At 41.8% G+C, this 27,362-nt stretch overlaps 1 protein-coding gene across 22 annotated transcripts in view; it reads right to left on the minus strand.

Moving 5' to 3' along the window:
* Nucleotides 1–25,810, minus strand: part of GPHN (gephyrin) — a 304,336-nt gene extending 278,526 nt beyond the window's left edge. For 14 of the 22 annotated variants that reach the window (XM_057420149.1, XM_057420165.1, XM_057420152.1 and 11 more), the window contains exon 1: nucleotides 25,654–25,810. In XM_057420149.1, the coding sequence (XP_057276132.1) occupies nucleotides 25,654–25,717 (64 nt within the window). In that variant the 5' untranslated portion in view covers nucleotides 25,718–25,810. Of the gene's footprint in view, nucleotides 1–15,528; nucleotides 15,606–25,653 lie in introns of all 22 variants that reach the window. The other 8 variants (XM_057420163.1, XM_057420161.1, XM_057420159.1 and 5 more) reach the window with 3 other exon arrangements.
* Nucleotides 25,811–27,362: the final 1,552 nt, after the last annotated feature.

A 27,362-nucleotide genomic window follows, 5' to 3' on the forward strand; every position in this document is an offset into this window, starting at 1 on the left:
CTATAGAGTGCTTCATCCACACAGTCACCCTAATCAGGTGGCCTGTAGCAGACCTCCACAGTAATGTCCCCCATTGCAGCTCTCCCTTTGACCCTAACATACAAATTCTCAGGTGGCCCATCACGCATCCCCAGAGAGAGCTCCATACTCTCCAGCTGGTCATTGACATAAATAGCTACACCCCCTCCACGTCTGACTAGCCTTTCTTAAAGAGCCTATAACCTTCCATTCCAACATTCCAGCCATAGAAGCCATCCCACCATGTTTCTGTGATGCCAATTATATCATATCCCGTAGACATATACACATCTCAAATTTCATTTATTCCCCATACTACAAGCATTTGTATAGAGGCATCTGAGCCAAGCTCTGAATAAAGCCAACTCATTGGCTGGTAGCTCTGCATCACTCCAAGCATTCATTACATGTTAATGAATCCACGGTAACATTTTTGTGTATATGTAAAATTCAGGCCCTCAAGTACTATGCAATGCAATCCAACAAATACCATAGAATTCCCCTAGATACAGAGGTAATAAACGCTTTTTAATTTTTCTGGTGGAAACTTTATAGAAGACTAAAGCTCTACCAAGACATATGCTGAGAGGCTCATATGCAAGGTAACATAGAGGTTATAGCTGTGAAAGGCTAGGGGCAGATGCTGTGTAAGAGCACAGCACAGTGCACAAAGGTCTACAAATGGCTTGAGACTACCAACCCAGAACTTTGCCTGTAGATTCATACTGGATTACAGCAAGTACCACAGAGTCGATGACCTTGGGTTTAATTCCTTGTTAGTCTACAGGGATTCAAACATGCTCATTTATTTCCCAGGAGAGTGCTTTAATTACGAATCTAAAATGCCAGATGCTGACAAGCCTCTTATCTGCTAAAGCTAGGTAACTATGCAGGTAAAAAATAAACTGCTATAGCATCCAGACCATCAGCAACAAGGACCACGCTATAGCCCAATATGAGGGCACTGAACTGGGAGAGAAGACTTAGATGGATTATTCATGCTTTGTTAATTGTCCTCTAACAGGAAAGAAAACGTTACAATAGCTCAAAACACAATGATTTGAACCCTGTTCTCGTCTCTCCCACTGCATGGTCCAAACCACTAATTTTGAAATACCAAAGCATCATCACATCTATGGCTCTTTTTGGATCTAGTTTATGAAGTGTTAAAGAGACTTGTTTGATTGACTATTTATATCTCCCTCTCTCCAGAAATACAAGACTTCTTAGAATCTGGGCACCTTTTCAGCCATGATTTCTAATTTCAGAAGTATATGGCATGGGATGCAGCTCTTAACAGCACTGCTCTGTAGAAAGAATAAAGGCGTTCCATTGTAAAGCATATTCAAAGCTTCTTCTACTTTTAATGCAGCATTCACTAGAGCAACCATAATATCCCCAAATAAGTATTTGCAGAAATGGATCAACAGAATTTCCGCTGCTCTCTGGAGCACACAAACTCCAGTAACTCCACCTCACACCTCTAAAACAATGATTCAACACCTTCCTCTGCCCCTGACATCCATCATCACATTATCTGTTAACACTAACCTTCTTGTGTCAACTGCAGATTCTTTTTCTTTTCTATTTTTTCTTTTTATTAGCGTTTTTCAACATACATCTTTTGGATCATGTACTATTTTTCATTTCATCCAAAATATCTCCAAAAATCCTCAATCTACCCTTACAACACACAAGAAAGGTAATATTCACATAGATTGACCAATGTGATGAATTAACTGTGAAGTATTTGTTCATTCTTTTTAGAAACTGTTACATGCATTCAAATACCACAGTAAGTTAAAACTCCTTTGGTGCTCTGCATCTTCACCATCTCATTTCAAATTCTTATTCCCTGGAGCGACTGGAGATGGAATCAGAAGGAAAACCTCAGGTGTAAGAGAAAGGCAAATACATAACTCCATGTATGTCATTTCCAGTGGATTAGCAGTGACTCAGCAAGTTAAGACATTCGCAAACATTAATTATTAAAGAAACAAATAATCATTACTCTTAAAATACTATTTTTATTGCAAGCCTGTTCTTAAGTTTAGGGACTTCACTTTAGACATCATCCAGAACTAAAACTTGGATGACAATGATCAGGACAGGCCATGAGGAAAATCAAAGGTCTCTTGAATCTGTGAGAGCAAAGTGTACAACAAAAAGATACATTACATACTTCTAACACAGAGAACTGTATAGCTCTAAATCCAATTTGAACAGACTAGTGAATTGATGCAAACCTTTGTTTACTACAGAAGACAGAAAACTATTTCTGCAGAATTTCAGCTATTCAGCTAACAAGTTCTATACTAAAGTATTCTGTTAAAGATCTACAGAACCGAAGAGAATGAGACCAAGGACAAAGCTGTGTCCATGTAATGCTTTCCAGAAATCCAAACCTCATTACTTAAGGTGAAAAGGCTTAGTAAGAAGCAATATTCAAGCATAAAAAAATCCTAAAACAATACTCACTTTCTTTCAAGACAGAAAATCTGAAGTGAAATAAAAATGCGTGCTCTAAAAGCATCTCTCAACTGCTAAGTTTTGTTTTTAAAAATGATCTGCAGACCCTTGGTGCAGGGACTGTTATATAAATATTCAATAAATGACATTTAATACTTACATTGACCGTGGCCTCTAGGATTACTAACTTATGGAACTATTATAATATAGTGTATATATAATTCTCAACGAAGTGTGTTTTACTAGTAAACAACATATTAAAAGTCAGGCTGGAGTAGTCAAAGCTGATTATTAAAGTGAATCCAAGCTAATACAAGAATTGAAGCTTATTCAAGAACCTCACGTACCAGTTTACTATAGGTTCTTGTCCTCAGAGACTTAAAAAAAATCTTCTTTTTAGCATGTAGTCTACCTGGCATATAAATTTCAAGACTTCCTTTTTATCTGAGAATTTGCAAAGTACTTGATACATAAAAGAAAACTGTAAAATATATAAACAAAAAGATAATGTATGTTAGCTGAAACCATTTCCTACAGATTTACACAGTAAACAATACTATCTGTCACAATGCAATATCTGAAATTATATCCAATACAGAATAAACTGCAGAACAGTGACAAACGGTGCAGTATTGTCAGCTTTAACATCTTTAAACCATGTCCTTACTTAAATGATCTTTTCTGGGCACCCAGTAAAAAGATTTTCCTCATTTACATTCACATAACATGGTTAAAAGGCCAGTCTCTATCTTAAGAAGCATCATCAATGCACAATAATTGACACTAGATAGCTGTGTAACCGTTCAGAGCAACATTAAGTCATATTACACTGACTTGAATGGAACTAACATGGTTAAAATGTCTACTTCCCCCTCACCCCCTATGAAGGAAACTCCTTGAAAGTATGGAATCTGAATTTCCACTTCTGATTCTATTGAAGGGACAAGAAAAGGAAATTAATCTACAAAGGCCCCTAAACAGCTAGAAAAATCTAACACATACAAGAAGTTAAAATGCTATTCACACATTCTAGGAAAACAATTAGCCAAAAATGTAAACAGACAACAGATGTTTGTAAGACTTTCCTCATTCTACGGGTTTACCAGTAGGTATTCCAATAGGTTTACCACTACTACTACCAGTAGTAGATTCTGTGTTCCAGAATCTATGGTAAACTACACAGTGGGACACTGCTTCCTTGCACTGCCTTGTGTACTTCCTTGCACATGTGCATTTCTTTCTGAAGAAAGGGGGGATACAGATTAGTGCAACAAGCTACAGAATTTTTTATAGGCACTTTTTGCCTGGCAGAAGGCTCCATAGAAAAGCAAACTAGGCTTTTCTACCTAACAGGTACATAAAAACATGCAGCAGAACACAGAACCCAGCCTAACAAAACCTACTTTCTATAAGGAAATTACTAGCTTAGTAAGTGGAAAGCAGTGGATATTGTCTTCCTTGACATCAGTGAGGTGCACACAGTTAGCTTTCCTTCACTTATTAAATTGTCCTTATCTCAACCCACAAGTTCTCCCACTTTTTCCTTTCTGATTGTCTCCCTTATTGAACCTGAGAGCAGTGAGCAAGCGTCTGGGTGAGGACTCAGCTACGTGGACAGGGTCAACCCACCACAATCATGTTCAGTGATTTCTTCAATGACCTCCTTTGTACAGCATTAAAGCAGTACATACTCCAGATATAACCTCCTGGACAACAGACTACATGAAAGTTCACGGGGTGCAAAATGAAAGAAACACAGGGGAAAAAAAAAAAAGTAATCTTGGGTTGGGGGGAATCAACATTAACACTGTGGTAAAAAATGATAACTTTTAAAGGCCGTGAGACAGGGAAAACAATCTACTTAAACATATACTAAGAAAAGAGGAAGCCAAAGTATTTCATCAAGCAAGGCAAAGCGAAGAGACGCCTTGTCAGCTATCAGATTAAAAAAAAAAAGGAAAAAAAAAAATTGAAAAAAAAATAAAAAGGGAAAAAGAGAAGAGATACAGGTAAATATGACAATGAAATCCTAAGATTCCAGGTAAGATCAACTCAAAGCAGTTCCAAACAAAACAGTTTCAAGAAAACAGGCACTTGACATTTTTACTAAATTCTATGAGAAAACTCTCAATTAGTTGTATTCAAGAGGTTCTCACCTCACCTGTTTAAATTTTAACCCCTTACCCCTTGTCTTATCACTACAGTCCTTAACAAAGAGACCCTCCCCAGCATCCTTATAAGCCCCCTTCAGATACTGGCAGGCTGCTATGAGGTCTCCACGCAGCCTTCTCTTCTCCAGCCTGAACAGCCCCAACTTTCTCAGCCTGTCTTCATACAGGAGGTGCTCCAGCCCCCAGATCATCCTCATGGCCCTCCTCTGGACTTGTTCCAACAGTTCCATGTCCTTTTTATGTTGATGACACCAGAACTGCATACAATCCTCCAAGTGAGGTCTCATGAGAGCAGAGGGGATCACCCCCTTTGACCTGCTGGTCATGCTCCTTTTGATGCAGCCCAGGATACGGTTGACTTTCTGGGCTGCGAGCACACACTGAAGCCAGCTCATGTTCATTCTCTCATCAACCAACACCCCCAAGTCCTTCTTCGCAGGGCTGCTCTGAATCTCTTCTCTGCCCAACCTGCAGCTATGCCTGGGATTGCTCCGACCCTGGTGTAGGACCTTGCACTTGGCATGGTTAAACTTCATGAGGCTGGCATCAGCCCACCTCACAAGTGTGTCGAGGTCCCTCTGGATGGCATTCCTTCCCTCCAGCGTATCAACTGAACAACACAGCTTGGTGTTGTCGGCAAACTGGCTGAAGGGCACACTCAATCCCACAGTCCATATCACCAACAAAGATGTTGAACAAGACGGGTCCCAACACCGATCCCTGAGGGACACCACTGGTTACTGGTCTCCAGCTGGACATTGAGCTGTTGACCATAACTCTTTGCGTATGCTCATCCAGCCAGTTCTTTATCCACCAACATATTTGATCAACAAACTCTGCATCAACACACATACACCCAAAGGAAAAAAAAATAAAGAAGTAAATAACACTGCTAAGACAAATTTCAATATAATTTGTCAATATAATTTGTATAAATTTTCAATATAATTTGTATAATTTTGCTTCCCCAGGTGTCCCTCCGTAATAGGTTCGAGGCCCTGGATCTTGAAGGAGAGGTAGGTGAGAATGTGGGGGAAGGCCAGCCCACAAGGCCACATAGGAAAAGGGAGTCGACTTTGCACCTCAAGACTGCCTCTGTTAAGAAAGAAAGAAGGGTCATTGTAGTAGGGGATTCCCTTCTGAGAGGAACAGAGGGCCCGATATGCAGAGTTGACCCTCATCATAGGGAAGTGTGTAGTCTGCCTGGAGCCCGGATCAGGGATATCACCAGGGCGCTCCCCAACCTGGTGCACCCGACAGACTACTACCCGCTGCTGGTCTTCCAGACAGGTGGGGAGGAAGCTGCTTCCCACAGTCTGAGGGGGATGAAGAAAGACTACAGGGCCTTGGGGCGGATGGTGAAAGAGTCTGGGGCTCAAGTGATCTTCTCCTCTCTCCTTCCATCTTCCACTGATGTGGGAAGGAATGGGAAGATTCAGTTCATGAACAATTGGCTTCGAGACTGGTGCTACAGGCAGGGCTTTGGATTCTTTGATAACGGCTGGTTTTATAGGGCACCAGTCTGGACAATGACAAGTGAGAAAGGTTTGTCTCACAGAGGGAAAAGGATGCTGGGGCACGAATTAGCAGGGCTCATTTGGAGAGCTTTAAACTAGATTCGAAGGGGGATGGGGTTGTAGCTGGGCTTGCCCCAGTGGGGCAGCGCTCCAGAATTAATGAAGACTGGGAGGCCTCCTACAATCCTAGGGTGAAATCGGTGTGCTCAGCTCGCTCCCTGAAATGCCTGTACACCAATGCGCGCAGCATGGGAAATAAGCAGGAGGAGTTGGAAACCTGTGTTAAGTCAGGAGATTATGATCTGGTGGCAATTACAGAGACATGGTGGGACAGCTCACATGACTGGAATATAGTCATGGAAGGCTATGTCCTTTTCAGAAAAGACAGGCCAGCCAGGCGGGGTGGTGGGGTTGCTCTTTATATGCGGGAGGAACTACAATGCACCGAGTTCTGTCCAGGGACAGATGATGAGCGAGTTGAGAGTCTGTGGGTGAGAATTAAGGGGCAGGCTAGCAGGGGGGATACTGTTGTAGGTGTCTGTTACAGACCACCGGATCAGGGTGAGGAAGTTGACGAGGCCTTCTACAGGCAGCTGAGAGCGGCCTCACAGTCACAGGCCGTGGTCGTCGTGGGGGATTTTAACTTCCCTGATGTTTACTGGAAGGACCACTCGGCAACCCAGCCGCAGTCCAGGAGGTTCCTCCAGTGTATGGATGATAACTTCCTCCTGCAAATGGTGGATGAGCCGACCAGGAGAGGAGCGCTGCTGGATCTCATCCTCACTAACAAGGAGGATCTGGTCGAAGCAGTAAGGGTTGAGGGCTGCCTTGGTTGCAGCGACCACGAGATGGTGGAGTTCAGGATCTTGTGTGGCAGGACTAGTAGAATACCAAGTAGAATTGCAACCCTGGACTTTAGCAGGGCAAACTTTGGTCTTTTCAAGCAATTGCTAGGAGAAATCCCATGGGCAGGGCTGCTTGAAGGTAAAGGGGCCCAAGATAGTTGGTTGACATTCAAGGACTGCTTTTTCCGTGCTCAAGATCGGAGCATCCCGACACGTAGAAAGTCAAGGAAGAGGGCCAAGAGACCTGCGTGGCTAAATAGGGAATTGCTGGGTATGCTCAAGTGGAAGAGGAGAGTTTACAGGTCATGGAAGGAGGGGCTGGCCACTTGGGAGGAATATAAGGCTGCTGCTAGAGGATGTAGGAAGGCAGCTAGGAGGACTAAAGCATCCTTAGAATTAAACCTGGCAAGAAGGGTCAAAGACAGCAAAAAGAGCTTTTTGAAATACATGGCAGACAAAACTAACACCAGAGGCAATGTAGGCCCACTGATGAACGAGATGGGTGCCCTGGTGACAGAAGATAAAGAGATGGCAGAGTTACTGAATGCCTTCTTTGTCTCTGTCTACTCTGCTGCGGGCAGTCCTGAAGAGCCCTGTACCCCTGAGACCTTAGATGAAGTCAGGTCGACGGAGCAGTTTGCCTTAGTCGATGAGGAATGGGTTAGAGACCAGTTGAGCAATCTGGACATCCATAAATCCATGGGTCCAGATGGGATGCACCCGCGGGTGCTGAGGGAACTGGCGGAAGTCATTGCTAGACCACTCTCCATCATCTTTACCAAGTCTTGGGAAACGGGAGAGGTGCCTGAGGACTGGAGGAAAGCAAATGTCACTCCAGTCTTCAAAAAGGGCAAGAAGGAGGACCCGGGTAACTATAGACCGGTCAGCCTCATGTCCATCCCTGGGAAAGTGATGGAACACCTTATCCTTGGTGCCATCTTAAGGCATATCAAGGATAAGAAGGTTATGAGGGGCAGTCAACATGGCTTCACCAGGGGGAAATCATGTTTGACCAATCTCTTAGCCTTTTATGAGGAAATAACACGGTGGATGGATGATGGCAGAGCGGTGGATGTGGTCTACCTTGACCTCAGCAAAGCATTTGACACAGTCTCCCACAGCATCCTCACGGCTAAAACGAGGAAGTGTGGACTGGATGATCAGGTAGTGAGGTGGACTGCGAACTGGCTGAAGGAGAGAAGCCAGAGAGTTGTAGTCTATGGGGCTGAGTCTAGTTGGAGGCCTGTAACTAGTGGAGTGCCTCAAGGGTCAGTACTGGGACCGGTATTATTTAATATATTCATCAATGATTTAGATGAGGGAATTGAGTGTACTATCAGCAAGTTTGCTGATGACACTAAGCTGGGAGGAGTGGCTGACACGCCAGAAGGCTGTGCTGCCATCCAGCGAGACCTGGACAGGCTGGAGAGTTGGGCAGGGAGTAACTTGATGAAATATACAAGGGAAAGTGTAGAGTCCTGCATCTGGGCAGGAACAACCCCAGGTTCCAGTATAGGTTGGGGAACGACCTGTTAGAGAGCAGTGTAGGGGAGAGGGACCTGGGGGTCCTAGTGGACGACAGGATGACCATGAGCCAACACTGTGCCCTTGTGGCTAAGAAGGCCAATGGCATCCTGGGGTGTATTAGAAGGGCGGTGGTTAGTAGGTCGAGAGAGGTCCTCCTTCCCCTCTACTCTGCCCTGGTGAGACCGCATCTGGAATATTGTGTCCAGTTCTGGGCCCCTCAGTTCAAGAAGGACAGGGAGCTGCTGGAGAGAGTCCAGCGCAGGGCAACGAAGATGATTAGGGGAGTGGAACATCTCCCTTATGAGGAAAGACTGAGGGAGCTGGGTCTCTATAGTTTGGAGAAGAGGAGACTGAGGGGTGACCTTATAAGTGTCTATAAATATATAAAGGGGGAGTGTCACGAGGACGGAGCCAGGCTCTACTCAGTGGCAAACAATGATAGGACAAGGGGTAATGGGTACAAACTGGAACACAAGAGGTTCCACTTAAACTTGAGAAGAAACTTCTTCTCGGTGAGGGTGACGGAACACTGGAACAGGCTGCCCAGGGAGGTTGTGGAGTCTCCTTCCCTGGAGACATTCAAAACCCACCTGGACACATTCCTGTGTAACATTATCTAGGTGCTCCTGCTCCGGCAGGGGGATTGGACTAGTTGATCTTTCGAGGTCCCTTCCAATCTCTAACATACTGTGATACTGTGTGACGCATTCCTGTGTAACATTATCTAGGTGTTCCTGCTCCGGCAGGGGGATTGGACTAGATGATCTTTCGAGGTCCCTTCCAATCTCTAACATACTGTGATACTGTGTGATACTGTGATACTAGGTAACAAAAGATGACTGTCAGTCCCAAAGGAAGCATGGCTTTGTCAATTCACAAAGAACAAGATTTACACAAGAACAGAAATAACAGTAACTGAAAAGTATTTTCAATACAAAAGTAGCAGAAAAGCACTGAAAAGCCATTTCCAGTATTTAGCCAGCACAATTTAAACCACATTAAAGATGAAAAGTCAGACATGGAAGAAGAAGATGGCAAAAATCTGTTGCCCTTACTTATCTTCCATTGTTTTTAAAGAGGAGCTATGGTGTGGGGGGTTTTAATGCTTTATTCTCTTGCAAGCATTAAGAAAGTGTGCTCACACATGGTGAGGAGGTGAAGGGAAAGAACTGCTCAAAATCCTAGGAGTACTTAACCCCCGCCACCTTTTTTTAAAACCTTGGGATTTTGTATCAGTTATAATAGGACCCACAACTAAATTCTGAAACCTCGTCAAATACCCAATAGTTGTATACAAGCTGATAAAGAAAAGTTATTAAAATTAACGGAATCTAACCATCTCCTGAAAGAAGACAAAACGCTAATAAAGTAGGAGCAGATTCACAGGTCAACCAGACATCACCAGAAGTAGTACAATCACTTCGAAAACAGGAAGTCAACCATTTTGAATCCAAGAAAAATACTCACAAACAGCATATGCTTCTGTGAGCGTGATAAAGTGAATGGAGGGCAACTGAGTTTTGGACCACTGTATGTAACCTCAGGTCATCAACTCAAATTGCAATCAGTGTACAACAGGTAGTGCACAAGGCTACCAGATGTGATCATATCCCTTTGGTCTTTTTAAACAAGTGTAACTTCTGATTTTTCCAACTGAAGTTTGATAAAAGTGCGCTGCATTAGCAATCCAAGTTTTGAAGGCCTGACAAGAGTATATTCCCTAAGAACATGGAACACTAACGCCTTTGCCAAAGACCATTTTTTCCTCATGCAATATTACAAAAAAAAAAAACAAACTAGAAATCCCACCTTCTTTCTACTGGCAGCAACTTGATCACATCTCTACTGTGTGGGCACAAGCGTTTATTCATAGTAAACCAAGAGAAATTCACTGAAAACTAACTTGGCAAAATACTATCATCTGGATCAGCTCGCATGTTGTTCACCACATATATGAACAATTTTTCTGGAATAAACGAGATCATAAGGACAGGATTAGTTATCTAGGCGGGATGAATTTCAACATAGGAAAGACATGGAACTGTTGGAGCAAGTCCAGAGAAGGAGCACAAGGACGATAACAGGGCTCAAGCACCTCCTGTATGAAGATAGGCTGAGAAAGCTGGGGCTGTTCAGCCTGGAGAAGAGAAGGCTGCGTTGAGACCTCAGAGCAGCCTTCCAGTATCTGAAGGGGGCCTGAAAGAATGCTGGAGAAGGACTCTTCATCACAGACTGTATTAACAGCACAAGAGATAAAGGGTTTAAACTTAAACAGTGGAAGTTCAGGTTAGAGATAAAGAGTAAGTTCTTTGTTGTGAGGGTGGTGAAGCAGTGGAACAGGTTGCCCAATGCTTCACCCCTTCTGATGTTCAAGGCCAGGTGGGACACACTCTTGGGTGACATAGTTTAGTGTGTGGTGTCCCTGCCCATGGCAGGGGGGTTGGAACTAGATGATCTTATGCTCTTTCTAACCCTAACTATTCTATGATTCTATGATAAATAAAATGAGTAGAAGATTAATTAATCATAAAGAAATGTTAAGAGAGTCAATTCTTGTCTACTTTGAATAAGGTATTCTGAGTGAGAGAGTTTCAAGGAGAGACTATTGGGATTACAAAAATTTGGTGTATTTAGTTTATTTGTTTATATAAATACAGTTACCTGATTTTGTCCTTGTTAATCAATGTGTTAAAACTTTTCTTGTGAATGGGATGCTTGAAGGTACCTACAAAGGCATAATCATTAAGCACACAAATCTTCTTCCCTATTTAGATAGTCTGCTTTCCATTAACAGCCTTCTAGCCTCACTTGTATAACCTCAGTCTCTACATTCTTTGCTAGAACCTATACTTCTGATTTATGTAATGTGGCTATCAGTCCTGTCTATACTGCCTTTTTCTCCCACTTCCCATAAAATTCCATTTTTATTATCTTTAACATTTTGTCCTAGAAGGAGTGGCTTTTAATGTTAGGATTGCTTTATCAGTGACTACAGCATTTCAGTATTTTCTGCTAGTTAAAAATCATATATCCACTGTAGATGTTATCTTAATACTGAATATGCACAGCCAATACATAATTAGTAGCCATGGAAACCATGGAAACATGTAATACTGGACAAATGCATGGACCAGCAGACTTTACTGCAGATCTGTAATGAAATAAAGCCTAAAATAAATGCACATAGTCCACTGACCACAATTATATAACTAAATTACATACTCTTCATCATCCTAATCCCTCCCCATTTTTAAGGAAATATCAAGAATCCCAAAGCCTCACTTACCCAACTAGCTGATGCTTGTGACTAGTTGTTCCATCACATGGGTAACAGTCCACTCAAGAGAAAGGCAATGATTCTTTTCAGGTCAGCAAGAAGGTATGCAGGACAAAAGTGAAATTAAAAAATTATCTTGCACTCAGATGTTTAAATAGTTGGTGTACAGACAGGTGTCCAACAAACAAAAAATAAGTCAATCGCTTATCAACTGCCTTTTAGTCCACATCAGGTTAGTATTCTCTAAGTTATCCTATTAGCTAATATAATTGGTAAGGATAGAAAAACTATACTGAGTTTAAGTAAGATGACAGACTCATGGGTGCCAAAGTAGCCCCCCCAAGCAGAGGGCAAATTAGATCTGGTAGAAATAGGCAATTTCATACACATATAGGCAACACACACAGATACACATATATACTTACTTGATATACTTATCATATACATACTTATTTGATATAGAATATAATACATTGTATATGTATGTATATATATTACTTATATCAACTTCAAACTAGTTGTCAGGCATACTATACTAAGTTAAGTTAGTTAAATGCTAGAAGTTTTGACTATTATGAAGTAACACATTAATCAAGAGAGACCCTACTTGCCAGTAAATGCATAACATAGTGTTCACCTTTTCCCAAATTTAATGCTGCAAAACTCTAATTTTCAGCTTCTCTAGTTACCTACCATGTGCCAGTTATCAAACTTAACAAAGTTCAGCTCTTTGTTAAGCACAAATGCCTATAGCATAGCCTTCATACTCACTTAACTACTACTCACGAGTTAAAGAAGTTTACATACAAAATGGGAAAAATGTCTTGACTTAATCCCCTCCTCAGAATATTTTCCTATAATGGGCAAATCATTCCCTCCTTTCACTATGTTTTTTCCTACTTACTATTGAGTAGAGGCAGTGTCTTTGCTTATCAATCAGGACAAGCTAGCAAATACCAGTGAGAGGATACCCGACTTGACAAAGCAACACTTACAAGAAAGGAGACAACACTTGATTAGATAAAGAAGCATCAAGACTATCTTCTGAATTAATGTAGGTGAAGTGCAGAAAACCAACATGAGTACATCTCTTTGCACTGTGATGAGAAAGCAGAAGTCCCTTCTCCCACCCTTACCTACCCCACCTGTGCAAACCAGAGTCTCCCTCACACTGGCACACCTGAGGTCCCTCGCTAAGCTGTTTTAATTTTTAAAGGCTGCAGAAAACTAATCTCCCAGAAAGCAGAGTAGTTTTCCATTAGCTTAGCCACTTAATTTTATTTTACATTGTCTGAAAAATGGCAGAATAGAAGAGTATGAAAGAAAGAACAAGGTCTAAAAGATTTACAGTAGAGGTAACAAATTGCTACCCTTGCTTATCATTCACATAGTGGAGCACAAGTTTGCAGAGCCCAGTGCTGAACCAGATCACACAGCTGATTCAGGAGGAAAGGATCCTTTTTTCTGTCAGGTTAAGTTTCAGCTTTTTCAGTTCCCTGCCTGCATAGGCACACAACAGGTTATGCCAGCACAGTGCAGCATGGCAGTAAGAATCAACAGTGATGACAGAACTATACCTAAAATTCCACAAGGCACAAGATTAAATCAGGACAAAGTCCTGCTGGGCTCTAAAACTGTGACCAGTTATAGCAGACTGCATGGTACACCAGAAGAAAATTATCTCTGAATAATACAGCTTGAGAAGTAGTGAATGTAGGAAGATAAAAACCCTGACAAAGTGCTGCATGTATTTTCCTAAAGACAAGGTAGGTACAGGGAGGGCCTGTTCAAACTCAGTATTAGTGTAAACATGCTTTTTCTGTTATTCTTCATCTATAGCTTTTATAAAAAATTGTAATTGTGTAGCTCATTTTGGATGTCTGAAATACTTTTACTTACTACTGAACTTTACTTTAAGCTAGCTTAAGTTAAGAGTTATTTCAAGGCTAGTTAACAAAAGGCATCTCTTAACACCTGTTTAGGTAATTTCTCTAGAGTATCCAAAGATTCAAAGGACATGCCCTCACCCACACCACCCTCACAAAATGCACAGGAACAGTCCAAGAGCTGGTATCTCTGCAGACACTACCTACTTGAAGACCTGCTCAGCACTATGTACTGGAAGATCTCTCTGGTATGCACAAGAATTGTAGGAAGCACACACAATCTTGAGAAGGCAAAAACCAGCAAATACTGTGTCTATACTTTTGTTTCAGTTTGGTTCAAGAGTGTGGATTTCAAGCCAGCTCCTGATGATGCCAAATCACCATACTTTGGTTCACAATGCAGAGGATCAAAGCACAAATGCCGAATTCATTTTGGATAAAACTAAACAACATGTACTCCAAGAATGGATCTAATGCACTCCCTCCAACCATTACTTACATTTCGCTCCATGGTTTTTGAGCTAGCACGAAGCAAAATACCGTGTGAATGGTGTGAATCTTAAGCTCCTGGTAGAAAGTTGTTTGCTCTACAAGTCTGCTTCTCTGAGGCTGTACTACTTACCAACGCAGACTTCACTTAAATTTAATGAAATCACAAAAGTTAAGTTACAGTCCTACAGTCTAAGTTACAGTGTAAGTTACAGAATTACAGTCAAAAGACTTACGTAGATACAGCATGAAAGCAAAGGTTTGTTCTTTTTTTTTTTAATCACCTACTCATCTTTGAAGAATTAAGAGAGCACCTACTTATCCAAATACAAAGAATTTCTGCATCTGCCTGTTTTTTCCTGCAGTGGCTACTACTTGGAATGTCACCATCGAGGGGGTTAAGTTTAAATTCATGCTTTGAATGAATTACAATATATATAATTCGCTACTGCCTCAAACGGCTCCAGGCTGATGTTTTCACAATATCTTAAACATAGAGGAAGCTCTTGAATGCGCCCTAATTGTTAGATACTTTCTAGATGCTAATGAGATCTCACCCATTCCATTTGAAAGTGTTTTTGTCTACATACTTTTCACATGCACAGCTGAATTTACTTTCTAGAGGGTGAAGCACAGGTAGAACATTTTTAGCAGGTGTTTGGTGCAGAAAAAAGATATTAAGAATAATCTAGAGACTTGCTAAAATTATTGGGGAGGGTACCAAAAGCTGCTACTATTCTGGTAAGAAATACTGAAAGTGATTACTATTTCACATCTAAATCTCCCTTATGATTTGATGAGTCCTTACAGCATCTTACATATAACAATCAGAAAACATAAGACACACTAACAAGGAATTAAGAGATTTTCCTAATATTAAGGATAATCCATGATGTCCCAGTTTAATGCTATACCAAAATTTGCCTCAGACGCCTTTTACAGAAAGATGTTCTGCTCATCAAAGCACACCAAAAAAAAAAAAAAAATAAATCTACTTCAACCCTTTTCTGATGAAACAATGGTGAAATGACAACTAATATTTTCACTCTTTCTCTTTGATCAGCTGCCAAACCAAAGAGAAAAGTCATGTACTGAAACCATTGTGCATAAACTAGAACTACACCCTTCGGAATAAAGAAATAGGAAAAGGCAGGTTGAAGCTCAACTATCACAGGAAATTCTTTAGCAGTTGTTTTTTTCAGCAGTTGCTTTCAACACGAACTTCAGAATTTCCATTTTTACCTTCGATGCTTAGGAAAAAAGCTTGAGTATTACTTAGATAAGAAGCTCCTGCACATTTGAAACACTAGTAATAGTTTTAATTCTTACCCTGCTGGAATTTGACTGACAAGATCAGACCTTAAGGTTTTACAGCATACCTCCCTGCTGCAGAACAGAGTATGTTCCTGAAAAACAGATGTCAGAATAGCATCAGGTTCTGGAGCAGTTTAAATACATTCAACTTGAACCATATATATCTTATTAATATGACCATTCCCACCTTCCTGAAGCTCTGTGCCTTGCCTTCCACTCAAAGAGTTATGCCCTACAGCACTACTCTGTAGTCACACCTACTTGAAAAAGTTACAAGATTTCTCTCAAAATCTCAGCACCCTCTTAAGACTCCTGATTTATTCTATGTACCTTTTACTGGTTTCTTCTTTTATTTTCCTAAATAAGCACCAGAACAAAAATCTGCATGTCCAGAATGGCTTGAAGTCCCTTGAAATGGGAGGGATTTGCATTCTCCCCCTCACTCCCCAAGAATTTTCAGCCTGATCAATTAAAATGGTCATTAAAATAGCCTTTTAAATAACTTGAAGTACTTTCATTTAGATTTAGCTAAAGCTAGTAGCTAGGGAGTTATACCTCACTGATTTACTACATACATCTATCGAACAACATTAGAGTGACTATTTGGGAAGGAATTACAAAAACTTTCTCTCGACTCTCCACTTTATATACTGTTTGTTCTAAAATAATCTCCAAATTTTCTCAAAGTATTAAATCAGACTGTAACAGCAATTATGAAGTTTTAATTGGAGGGAGTCACATACATACATGTATCTGTTGTGACTTTCTCCCAGCATTTCTGGAGTTTTCTCATTATTATCCACCAAAACACTTTGTCCCTGCACTATCTTTAAAAGATATATTTCACAACATTCCTCCTCAGTATGCTTAATTTACTGCTCATTTCTCCAAGAAGCTGACTTTGAAGATCCTTGGTTTGCTGTAGGCTTATTTAATGTTTTCCCTTGAGAATTTAGACAACCAAAAATACAATGATGGTAAAAAAATAAAAAAAAAAAAAAAAGTAGCTGTTCCCTTTAATCTTTGGGGTTTTCTGCTTTTTCTGGAAACGACAGGTATTTTTCTCACCAGATATGTACCTACTTTTAGGCATCTTGCTGTTTTGTCCTGACTTTTTTTCCCCCCAAGATGAAGATTCTGACATAGAGGAGTACATAGTAAGCCTCTGGCTTCTTACCGTCTACACTGCTATACCACTACTCTACAGAATACAAAAGACCATGCCAATGGGAAACTACCTACTACTTGAATTCTGGGAAATTTTCTTCTTCCAGAAACATGCACCACCACCCAAACTTTCCTAAGACAAAATTTGCAAGTACCTAAGTAAAAGAATATGTACCTGCCCTACACCATCTTCTCTTTTACAGTCTGGTCTGACATAAGAATCCCATGAAAACTGTTTCAGGAAGAGGTAAGAAATAGCAGAGTAGAAGTCTATGGGCCTGCCAAATTCCTAACTAGTCCTACATTCAGTGTCTCCTCAAGAATTACTGGTTGAGAGCTGTACAGACTTCATCTCAGGCCTTGCTATCAATCGCTCCCTAAATGGCCTATCCCAGGGCATCAAAAGCAGCTTGCTAAGAAAAAAGGGAGTGTTATCTTTTTTTTTTTTTTTTAACAGCAATCTGCCTATTCTGTCATTCATAGAGACCCTAGGAACCTTCCCCTTTTGAGTCAGATCTGCAGGATACTTCACTGCAATTAATTTTAATTTTTGATTTATATTGCTCTTCATCCATACAGCTTCCCATAAAATGATTCTGAATAAAAATTATTCTGCTCACTTCACAGACTTCAGTATGAATTTAAATCTCCCACAGCGTACATTAAAAAAACCACACACACACGAAAAATCCACCAGCCAAAACAAAAGAAAACAAAATGCAAACTATCAAAACCATACGACAATACCACATACTTAAATTTCTACTTCCCAATTTCAGGTCTCAAAAGTCACATATGGAGGAAAACCAACAACATATGAGAAGATTTTTTGAATGAAAAATATTCCACATGGATTAACATTTCCCTCCAATATAAAGTACAATGAAGGAAATGAAGAATTTCATAACCACACAGTAAGCACTTAAAAGCCCCCAAAATTTTATAGTTTCAAGCCCACAAGCATTCTGCTTCTTCACTCTACTACATAACTGATAACGTTTAATTACAAAACAAAAAAGTTTATCTGAGAAGCATGCAATTCTATTGTTGCAGTCCTAAGTATGTATGCAATACTTATTACTCTATGGGACTATTTATACACTTCATATGTTGAATACATAATGAACCATTAAAGACTAGTGTTCTAGGTAAATCACTTGCATATGGAGCCAGACTAACATTGAGTCAGTTCTTTTGGGTATTGGTATGTATCAAAAACCACTTCACTGCTCAGAACTAAGTTTTGCAATACTCAGATATTAACTTAATCACTGAAGTCAGTCAATGGAAGTTTTGCTATTTATCTCATAGTATGAGAAGAGATGATGTGTTTTACTCCTTACAGAATACCGTTAATACCATTCACCCACCTTGTAATAGTAGGATAGAGCCCAGTTTTACAGGATTTTGCAAATTGTACGTAAAGGAGATTATTCTTGAGGGCTTATGCTAATTTTTTTCCACTTGGCAAGTTAGGCATAAAACAGACCTCAGTAAATTAGTATGAAAACAAAAGAAGTAAACAAAACATCACACACAAATCTCTTGCAAAATGAGATTTTCTAAGATAGGCTTAATTAAGCCTATTTTTCCCAAGCACTTTTTTATGCAATTACCGTTGCTTGTAAACTTCACTTACTTTTTTTAATCACAAAACAACTGAGAAAAGTAAAAGGTTATGCTACTTTATTCATTAATTAAAAATATCCCACATAAAAAAGGCTGTTACCTGCTCATTTCCCATGTGGTTGTTTATTACCCTCTTCTTCTCCAAGAACAGCTTTTTCAGTCATTCTGCTAAACTTTCAAGAAGAATTCTGTCATACACAAGACTACTGTTATGAGACCATTTCAATACAAGAAGAGTTGTGTTCTACTTCTACACGTAGGAACAGAATGTAAATTATTTCTTTTATTTAACCTGCATGTTAAGACCTTATAAACATCTAACAAGTGCTAAAATTTGTTCTTACTTTTAGTTGTCATGTCCTCCTGCAGCATGATATCAATCTCTCAAATTGCAGGCAATAAAAACTATATTTGCTCATTAAAAAAAAAAAAAAAAAATTCAAGCCCATTAGCAAAACTGTTTCAATCAAAAGTATTTTCCCACATATTCAAAATAAACTTTTTTTGCTTTTTCAATTGTTCAAGCTAAGAAAGAAAATCTTAACTTTCACTTCACATAGACATTGTAAAATAAACTTGTTTGCAAAACATTAGAAATTTCAAGATAGGCATTTTCAGAAAAGGCTATGAGTGACATTGTAGTACAATATAAAAGCACCTCTCAACAAAGATGCTCTTCTCTCTTACTTGAAAAAAACAAACAAGCAAACAGAGAAATAGATACAGATGAATCAACATTACAGAGGAGAAATTCTGAGTCTGTGTATCAGACTTTTGTATGCTAGACACTCCAAAGCATGGGCTGATGGTCAGATACTATGTTATTATAGAGACAGCAAATCAACTAAAGGTTATCCCAGAACTAAGTTAATTTTCTTGAAAACCGCAATCACTAATTTTTAAGGTAAGCAGCACAGAGATTTTTCCCACAATACCAGAAAAGGGACAAATATAAATCTAGAAAAGTAAATGAAAGCATAATATAATGGATAAACTCTATACTGCTAAATATGATCTTCAGACACGGAGTATGGGCAAAGATGGAAGTCTTTCAACTGTAGTTAAGAAAACTCAAAATCACAAGACAAGACTTCTCACTCCGCCTCTATAAGACCACATAAACCTCCAAATTAATGGCCATTTATTACATAAGTAGGTATTAATTAAAACATCCATGTATAGTTGGGAAACAATCTCTTGCTTTACATGCCTTTAACTTCCACTTCTTTCTGTTCAAAAGAAACAGTATTACAGCAAGCAAATTAAACTGTAAGTTAAAGAGTCTGCTGTACCAGTGGGATTCCAGTCACCAATTTTTGTTCCACACTACATATCAAAAACAGGGAGAAAAAAATCAGGACTTTTTTCCTCTTTAACTATAAAAAGTAAAGGTTCCTATTCAGCATGGTTAAAACTATAAAAAGGAAACTCAGTAACTGCACTGATCACTAGACATAAAAGCTTATCACTGTGGCCAAATAAAAAAACAATAAGAAATGGTTTTGTGAAGACTTATGGCTACAAACAGCAAAGAGAGAGATCTCCTAGTTTCTATGGATAAACTCAACGTTTTGACAACCTTACAGTTGGAAAAGACAAAAATCAATGTTGCTCAGTCTAGAATGTTTTAATGGAACTACAGCACTTCTCTACTTCCGGAATTCATTCGCTGAACTAAGCTTTTGGAAGCTACAGCTCCTAGGAACTGCTACTGACTTGAATCTTTGTTCTGAAGACAAGTGCCTACAAGATGTTATTTTTCACAGAAAAGCAGACCACAAAAAAAAGCTAACCAACTTCAATTTAGACAATTAGGCAATTTGACACTAAGCATGAGCAAACTTAATGTTGTTCCTTACCCTCCCACCCACACCTCTGTCAGAAAGGTCACCATAATTTCTGATGTATATCCAAAACATGAACAGCATCACCACCAAGAAAAGATCTTGCAACTTGCATGCTATTAAAGAAGAGTCTTAGAGGAAAGTCATGAGAAGGTACCTCATGAAGTAGGAGAGAGGTATATGAAATTTTAGATGGGAAACTGACAGCTTATATTTCTAAGACAGTCTGACTAACAAATAATGACATTCTAAGCATTTTGTTCCCCTCATTTCTCAATTTTTACAGAACTTCTACACTGACAAACTTCAGATCTGCCCAAGTAAACTCTGGATGGTGTCCTCAAGTAGACAATGCCCTCACTAGCCAAGAGTGCTAGCTTCAATGTGACACTCAGACACAATGGGTACATGCAGGGTTATTTCAACAAACTAAATGGTCTCAGACACTTAAAGATGCTAGTGTAACCTTTCACACTACAGTGTGAAAAGGCTAAATAAGGTCTGAGGTTATGCTTTCAGAAACATTTGTCTGCTTTATTGCGCAGGCCCATGGAAACAACTGGCATTTGAAATGTTTTAATCTTTATTTAGAGGAAGAAAGGAAGAACAAAGTACCTGAAGAAGAAATCATTAGTGAAAGGTTGCATCTTGCCAAAAACCCTTACATCCTCTAATTTTGAAAAAATGTTTCATAAAGGTGAAAAGCTGTATCACTGCTTTTTAAGAAATACAGGACAACTAAATATGGTAAAACTGTCCTGAAAAAGAAAGGCTGAGGTTATTTTTTTAAACAAGCAAGAAACAATACAGAAAGAGGAGTAAAGACAGAAAAGGCTGTTTGTCCCTAGTGATGACTCTTGCTAACAGACCTCAAGAGCAGACAAACACTTCATTAGCCTTTTGACAAAGTTTCATCAGGAATATTCTGAACAACACATGTAACAAAACATCAAGTTTTGACTAGCTACACTAGATGCTGACCGGACAGAAAATGAGAGGAAAATAAAAAGAAGGTGGGAATGGAGAGAAAAAAGGACAAAGTAAACTAGCAACCAGAGAGAACCAGTCTCTTTCTCCCATCAGGGTAGTGGAGATGGCAACATTATTTTGATCTCTCCAGATGTTTCCAGCCAAGGGTCTGCTTAGTCCCTCACATAACAAGAAAGGTCACAGGTTAGGTAACTTTTGCCAATGTCACCATCAGTGAAGTATGACCTAACATTGATTCAACTCTGGGCACTGCATCCACTTCTTTTCCCCTTTCCTAGCCAACTTCAGCATTACAAAACTCTGTACTTACTAATCCAGGTTCAATATCCTGACATCAGTGGTAACTCATTAACATCCACTCTGTTAAGAGATATCCCAAATATGAAAAGCTTACTGGGATAACCAGAATAACTCCATATCAATGTCTGTATTTTACTAAGGAAGTTTTGATGCACAACACTGCAGACAGTATGCATACAATTCAATCTTTACCATAAATGTAGATATTTTTCCTCTTTTTTCCTCTTTTGTCTACCCCATATTTCTTGTTTCTCTGTGTGTGCATTTCTTTTTAAAAATAAGCTATCCAGAGCACTTACATGACAAAGCTTCGGCCACTGTTAGCCCGTGTCTCCTCCACTATCTCATTCTCCATCACAAAACTCTCCCAGTCTGACGGTTAGCATCACAAGTCCCTTTAAAATGTATTTTACCGTAAGGGTAACCTCATGACAACATAACACTGAAGCTCTATTATTAGTTTGCATGCCTGTGATAAGTAGCAGTGGCAGAAGAGGGAAAACCTAGATTTGGAATTCAAGTGAGCAGTACCTTTAATATGAACACTTCCTTAAACACTAGGGCTGAATACAACACTAATAGTTGCTTTCTTTTCTTGGACTGCACAATGTCTTGAAATGATAATAAAGATTAGAACTCAATTTTCTACCCACAGACTAGTGAGACTTCCTATTAGCTTAAGACACAACCCTCTGGTTGACAAGTTCCACAGTTTTGTATTTCATCATTGTATACTATTTCTTCCTGCTTCTGTAAATAATCTTAAATCTACAACTTTCTGATACTCAAAAATAAACATGAATGATATCTGCAAGTCAGCAGATACTGTATACACTAAAGTACTTTTTTCAGATTCCAGGAAGACAGTTCTTTTGCATTGAGAAAATGTCCTAATTACGGACTCCATTCTTTTTATTCAGTCTTAACTAAAAGACCTTGACAGTTTGGAGTTTGGATATAAGAGCAGTTTAAAAGTTTTTTGGTTGGTTGGTTGATTAAAAAAAAAAAAAAAACAAACCCAAAAAAAACCCACCACCACCAAGGTGCTGCATTCTGTACAATTTTGCATTTGAACACAGTAAGTTACTTTGGCTAAACAATAAACAAACTTCCTACTTCTCTAATCCATTGTACCTGTCTGAATTTGTCACAAGTTAAGAAATACGTATTTGTTTCTAGATAGGAAGTTAACGGCACACACACAAAGGTCTGCTAAGCAAAACAAAATACAGTAACTTACGCAAAACAAAATAAAATGCAATTTAATTAAGCGATGTGACAAACATTATTCACTCTGTAATAATATACTCTGGAGCCATGCGCATCAACCTTGACAAGACTAAAAACAAGTCCAGACAATTTTTTTATGTCCTGGTTTAAAAATAAACACACAAGATTATTTCAAATAAATTCAAAAGAGTAAGTAAATTTAAATTCCATCTGAATACTATCACAAGGTGAAATAATAGTACTTTGTAAACTGAGTATACCAGGTCTAATGGGAACATAAATCTATATGCCTATGCTGGTAAGCCCCCAAGCATACACTGCTAACAAAAAAAATGGCTATGATGTTCATTAGAAAAGCTAAAGAAGTCATGTTATGTTAATTATCTAATTTCTGATCACTGAGCTATTCTAAATGATTAAAAAAACCAAACCAAAGAAAAAAAAAAACACAAAACACAAAACCCTGTTCATACCTAACCTTTCCATTCCTAAACTTATTCCTTCATACACCACCCAAAAAGTAATTATTACTTAATTTCAATGAGAAAAAAAAAAACAACAAAAAACAACAACAACCAAAAAAAAAACAAACAAACAAAAAAAAAACCCCAGAAGAACAGATTTTTAATTTGCTGTTTTCTTCACAGCTAAAACAGCAGAAACAACTAGGGGGTCCAAACCCTCTAAATTACAAATACTCTCTTCTAGGTATTAAAGGAAATGTTAAAGTGGAAAACAAACAAGTTGGGCCAAATATATGATCGTAAAGTAACATATTTATATAAAATTCTGCTTCATGTCTACAAACATCACAAAAAGGGGATTAGGAAAATTGTCAGAAACCAACATGTCTCCTTTCAAAATGGCAAAATAATTCTTTGCAAAAATTTTCAGCCTTCAATTCAAAAGAACAGCATTCAGGGGGTAAGGGCTACAACTGTTCTTGCTTATGGCTTTTGTTTTTCCTTTTTGATCTTTTCAGTGGAATTGCAAATTATGGTACAAAGTTTAACAGTGTTCAAACAGGATTTACAATACAAAATAAAAACCTACGTGTTCTGAAAGATTACCTGAATTAACCTTAGGACTTAAATCATTATTTAAATGAATATTTAAATGATACACCATATGTATCTGATACTGCATTCTGGGAACATGTCCAGGTGAAAATTATTACAACTCACTGATAAACAGAAAATAATAATCCAAGTTACACAGCATGAAGTTGTACCAAATATGCAAAGAGCATTATGTTAGCAGAGACGTCCTTCCCACTTTAACTTCTGCAATAATATGCAATTGCATGCATGTCCTAGCTTTTTGGAACAAAAGGTACAAACTCCCTAATTTGACTCATAGAATGAGTTGGGTCGGAAGGAAACTTAAAGATCATCTAGATCCGGCCCCCCTGCCATGGGCAAAGACACCTTCCTATAAACCAGGTTGCTCAAAGCCCTGTCCAACCTCGCCTTGAACATGACCAGGTGGATAGGTCCACAAGGCTCGCATCTGGTCAAACCTACTCTGTCCTCATGAAGGATGTGACTGCCTGAAATTGGAAGGAAAGGATTTCTGCTTCCACTGTACTGTGCTTTTCCAGCGGTCTACTGTCAGCATAACCTTGCAGCCGAACGCTTCTCAGGAAGGGAGGGAGGGTCTCCCGCCGCCGCGGCTCTTGCCCGGGCGGCGGCAGGGTTCAGCACAAGGAGGGAGAACAGCTCCCGCCACGCCGGGTTCGCACTAGCCCCCCGCAGCCGAGCTGCCCGCAGGCACCAGCGCGGTCCCGAAGGAGCCGTGACACGGGGGCGCTCGGGTTAAATATCGCTGGGTTTAATAAATAACTTTCTGGTTTACCCCAGACATCCCCTCCCATGAATGTATCCCCTTTCACTCCGAAAGCCTTCCGGCTCCGAAGCATGCTCTCAACGCCGCTTTTTTTCCATAAGCAGTCACGTCTCCCCAGGCTCCAGATAAAAGCTACTGAGCTTGACGTGCAAACATTTCACTAAAATCTCTCACCCCTTCCTCCACCAGAAACGCTATTTACGCCCTTACGCACTCGACCCCCCCCCCCCCTTCCCCCCGGGGCTTCATTTCTGGGCGTACCGAGCTCCACGGAACACTGGGATAACCGCAAAGCCCACCCCAAAGGGCGAAGAAACCCCGAAGCCTGCAACACACGTACCGGCTACGGCTCTAGGAACCATCCTGTGCAACCATCGTTATGTCATGTGCCAGGGGTTTATTAAAGGATCATCCAGGCGCTATGAGCAGCGGCATCGTACGTGCCCTTCTCCTCCCCACAACAGAAGGCACACGGGCATACGCATTTATCCCTCTCCCCCACCCCCCGCCGAAAGAAAAGGCCACGGAGGGGGAAGGGAAGGAGTCATCCTAAAGGTGTCTGCCGTGCAGAGCGTGCTGCACTCAGAGGCACCCCCTGGGGCCGGGAGCTCAGGCCGCCTCCCGCCGCCGCCGCCCGGGGAAGGCAGGCCCGTCTCCCTCCGGCCCGCAGCCTCCGCCGGCCGCGGGCTCCCCTCTCAAACGCCTTCGCACTCACAGATCCACCGCGTTTGAAGGAAGCCCGGCGACGTCTGAACCCCCTTCGTCCCCTTGGGGAGGCGCCCACGTCCGCGCCCCGTCCCCTCCAGACGGGCTATTCCCGGGCCAGTCCCTTGGCTGAGGTGCCCAGGAGCCACCCGCTCCCTCGCCCGCCTGCGGCAGCGGTGCCCAGCGCTCCCCGGCCTCGCGCACACGCTCCCCGCCGCGGCACCGCCCCCATGCCCCGGGGCCCGGTCCGAGGCCTCGGCCACGGCACGCACGCCGGAGCGGCGGCTCCCTGCGCAGCGTCAGCGCCACAGAGGGAGACCGCCAGGGCAGCCCGCGGGACGGCCTGACGGTGCGCACCGACCTGCTCCCGCCTCCCTCTTCTCCCCCTCCCCGCCTCTCCCTAGCGCCGTACCCGGCCGCGGCCCATTACCTGTGAGGACCCCGACGCGGATTTGGTGGTCGTGGTTCGTTAAAATCATTCCCTCCGACGCCATGTTTCCCGGCGCAGCCACCGCACTGACAGGAGCTAGCGGGGGGGAGGGGGGGGGGAGCGCGAGAGCGGCGCGAGCGCAAAGGGGGAGGAGCACGGAGTAGTGGGGCGGGGCCAACCCGGGGAGAGGCGGGGCTAACCCAGGTTGGGGCGGGACTAGCGCTAGCGCGGGCCGGCGGAGGCAACCGCGAGCCGGCGAGCGAAGGTCTGGCGTGCAGCACGCTGCCCAGGCAGTACCAATCTATTGTCCGAGAGTGCCGGGCCTCCCGCCGGCAGCCGCCGATCGGCGGGGGGCGCGGGGGCCGGGCCGGGCCGGGCCGGGCCGGGCCGGGCCGGGCCGGGCCGTGGCCACTGTCAGTTGTGTAGCCCGTGCTATTCAGCTGCCCCTTACGCTTCCTTTGGCGGGCTGCAGCACTCAAACACACGCAACCCCGAGGTGCCGTTTCATCGGCAGCCACGACACCGGGGGCGAGGCAAGGGGCGTTTCCGCCCGGCAGCCGGCCCTCCTGGCTCCCCAGCCGCTTCCCGGGGGTGTGCCGGCTCAGGCAGAGCACCGGCTGAGTCTTAGCCGCCCCCCGCAGCCGCGGAGGGCCCCTGAAGCAGCTCCCTCACTCGGGCAATGGCACTAGCGCAAGCCCCGAGGAACCGTTACCGAAGACACTCCGGGCGGGAGGAGGGCAGGGCGAAAGTGCGGGCTCCGGTTGACATAAACCGGCAGTGAAAATGCAGGCTCGGTGCCTCTTCCAGACGTCTGGCGGGGTTTCGGGTGGCAGCCAAATTGCTTTTGGTCACCAGAATCGAAAGTCGCTTTCACCATCTGATTACACTGATAACAGTTAAATTCTTAAGACGTCTGATAATGTGAAAAGATAGATAGCAAGGATGGTAATCACCCCTTCCTTTCCTTAGCATGAAGTTTAGAAATACAAAATCTTCCCAACAACTTCTGAGTCCCCAGGGCTCAACAAGGCATATTTGCAATCTTGCCATAGAATCATGGAACAGTTTGGGTTGGAAGGGACCCTAAAGATCAACCAGTTCTAATCCCCCTGCCATGGGCAGGGATGCTTCACACTAGACCATGTTACTCAAAGCTTCATCCAGGCTGGCCTTGAGCATTGCCAGGGATGGGGGAGCCACAGCTTCTCTGGGCAACCTGTTCCAGTGCCTCACCACCCTCACCACAGCAAAGAACTTCTTCCTGATACCTAATCTAAATTTCCCTCTTCAGCTTAAAGACATTTCCCCTTGTCCTGTCACTACATGCCCTTGTAAAAAGTCCCTCTCCAGATTTCTTTGAGGTACTGGAAGCTGCTCTAAGATCTCCCCAGAGCCTTCTCCAGGCTGAACAAACCCAACTCTCTCATCCTGTCTTCATAGGAAAGGTGTTCCAGCCCTCTGATCATCCTCGTGGTCTCCTCTGGACTTGCTCTAACAGGTCCACCTTCCTCTTGATTTTGGGGCCCGAGCTGCAGTCAGTACTGCAGGTGGGGTCTCACAAGAGCGGAGTAGAGGGGCAGAATCACCTCTGTTGACCTGCTGGCCATGCTTCTTTTGATGCAGCCCAGGATACAGCTGGCTTTCCAGGCTGCAAGTGCACATTGCTGGGTCATGTTCAGCTTTTCATCAATCAACAGCCCCTTCTTCTG

The sequence above is a fragment of the Pezoporus wallicus genome, unplaced genomic scaffold (genome assembly GCF_028554395.1).
Source record: "Pezoporus wallicus isolate ANWC-B61680 ecotype Strahan unplaced genomic scaffold, APGP_CSIRO_Pwel_v1 contig_5418, whole genome shotgun sequence".
Taxonomy (NCBI): Eukaryota; Metazoa; Chordata; class Aves; order Psittaciformes; family Psittacidae; genus Pezoporus; species Pezoporus wallicus.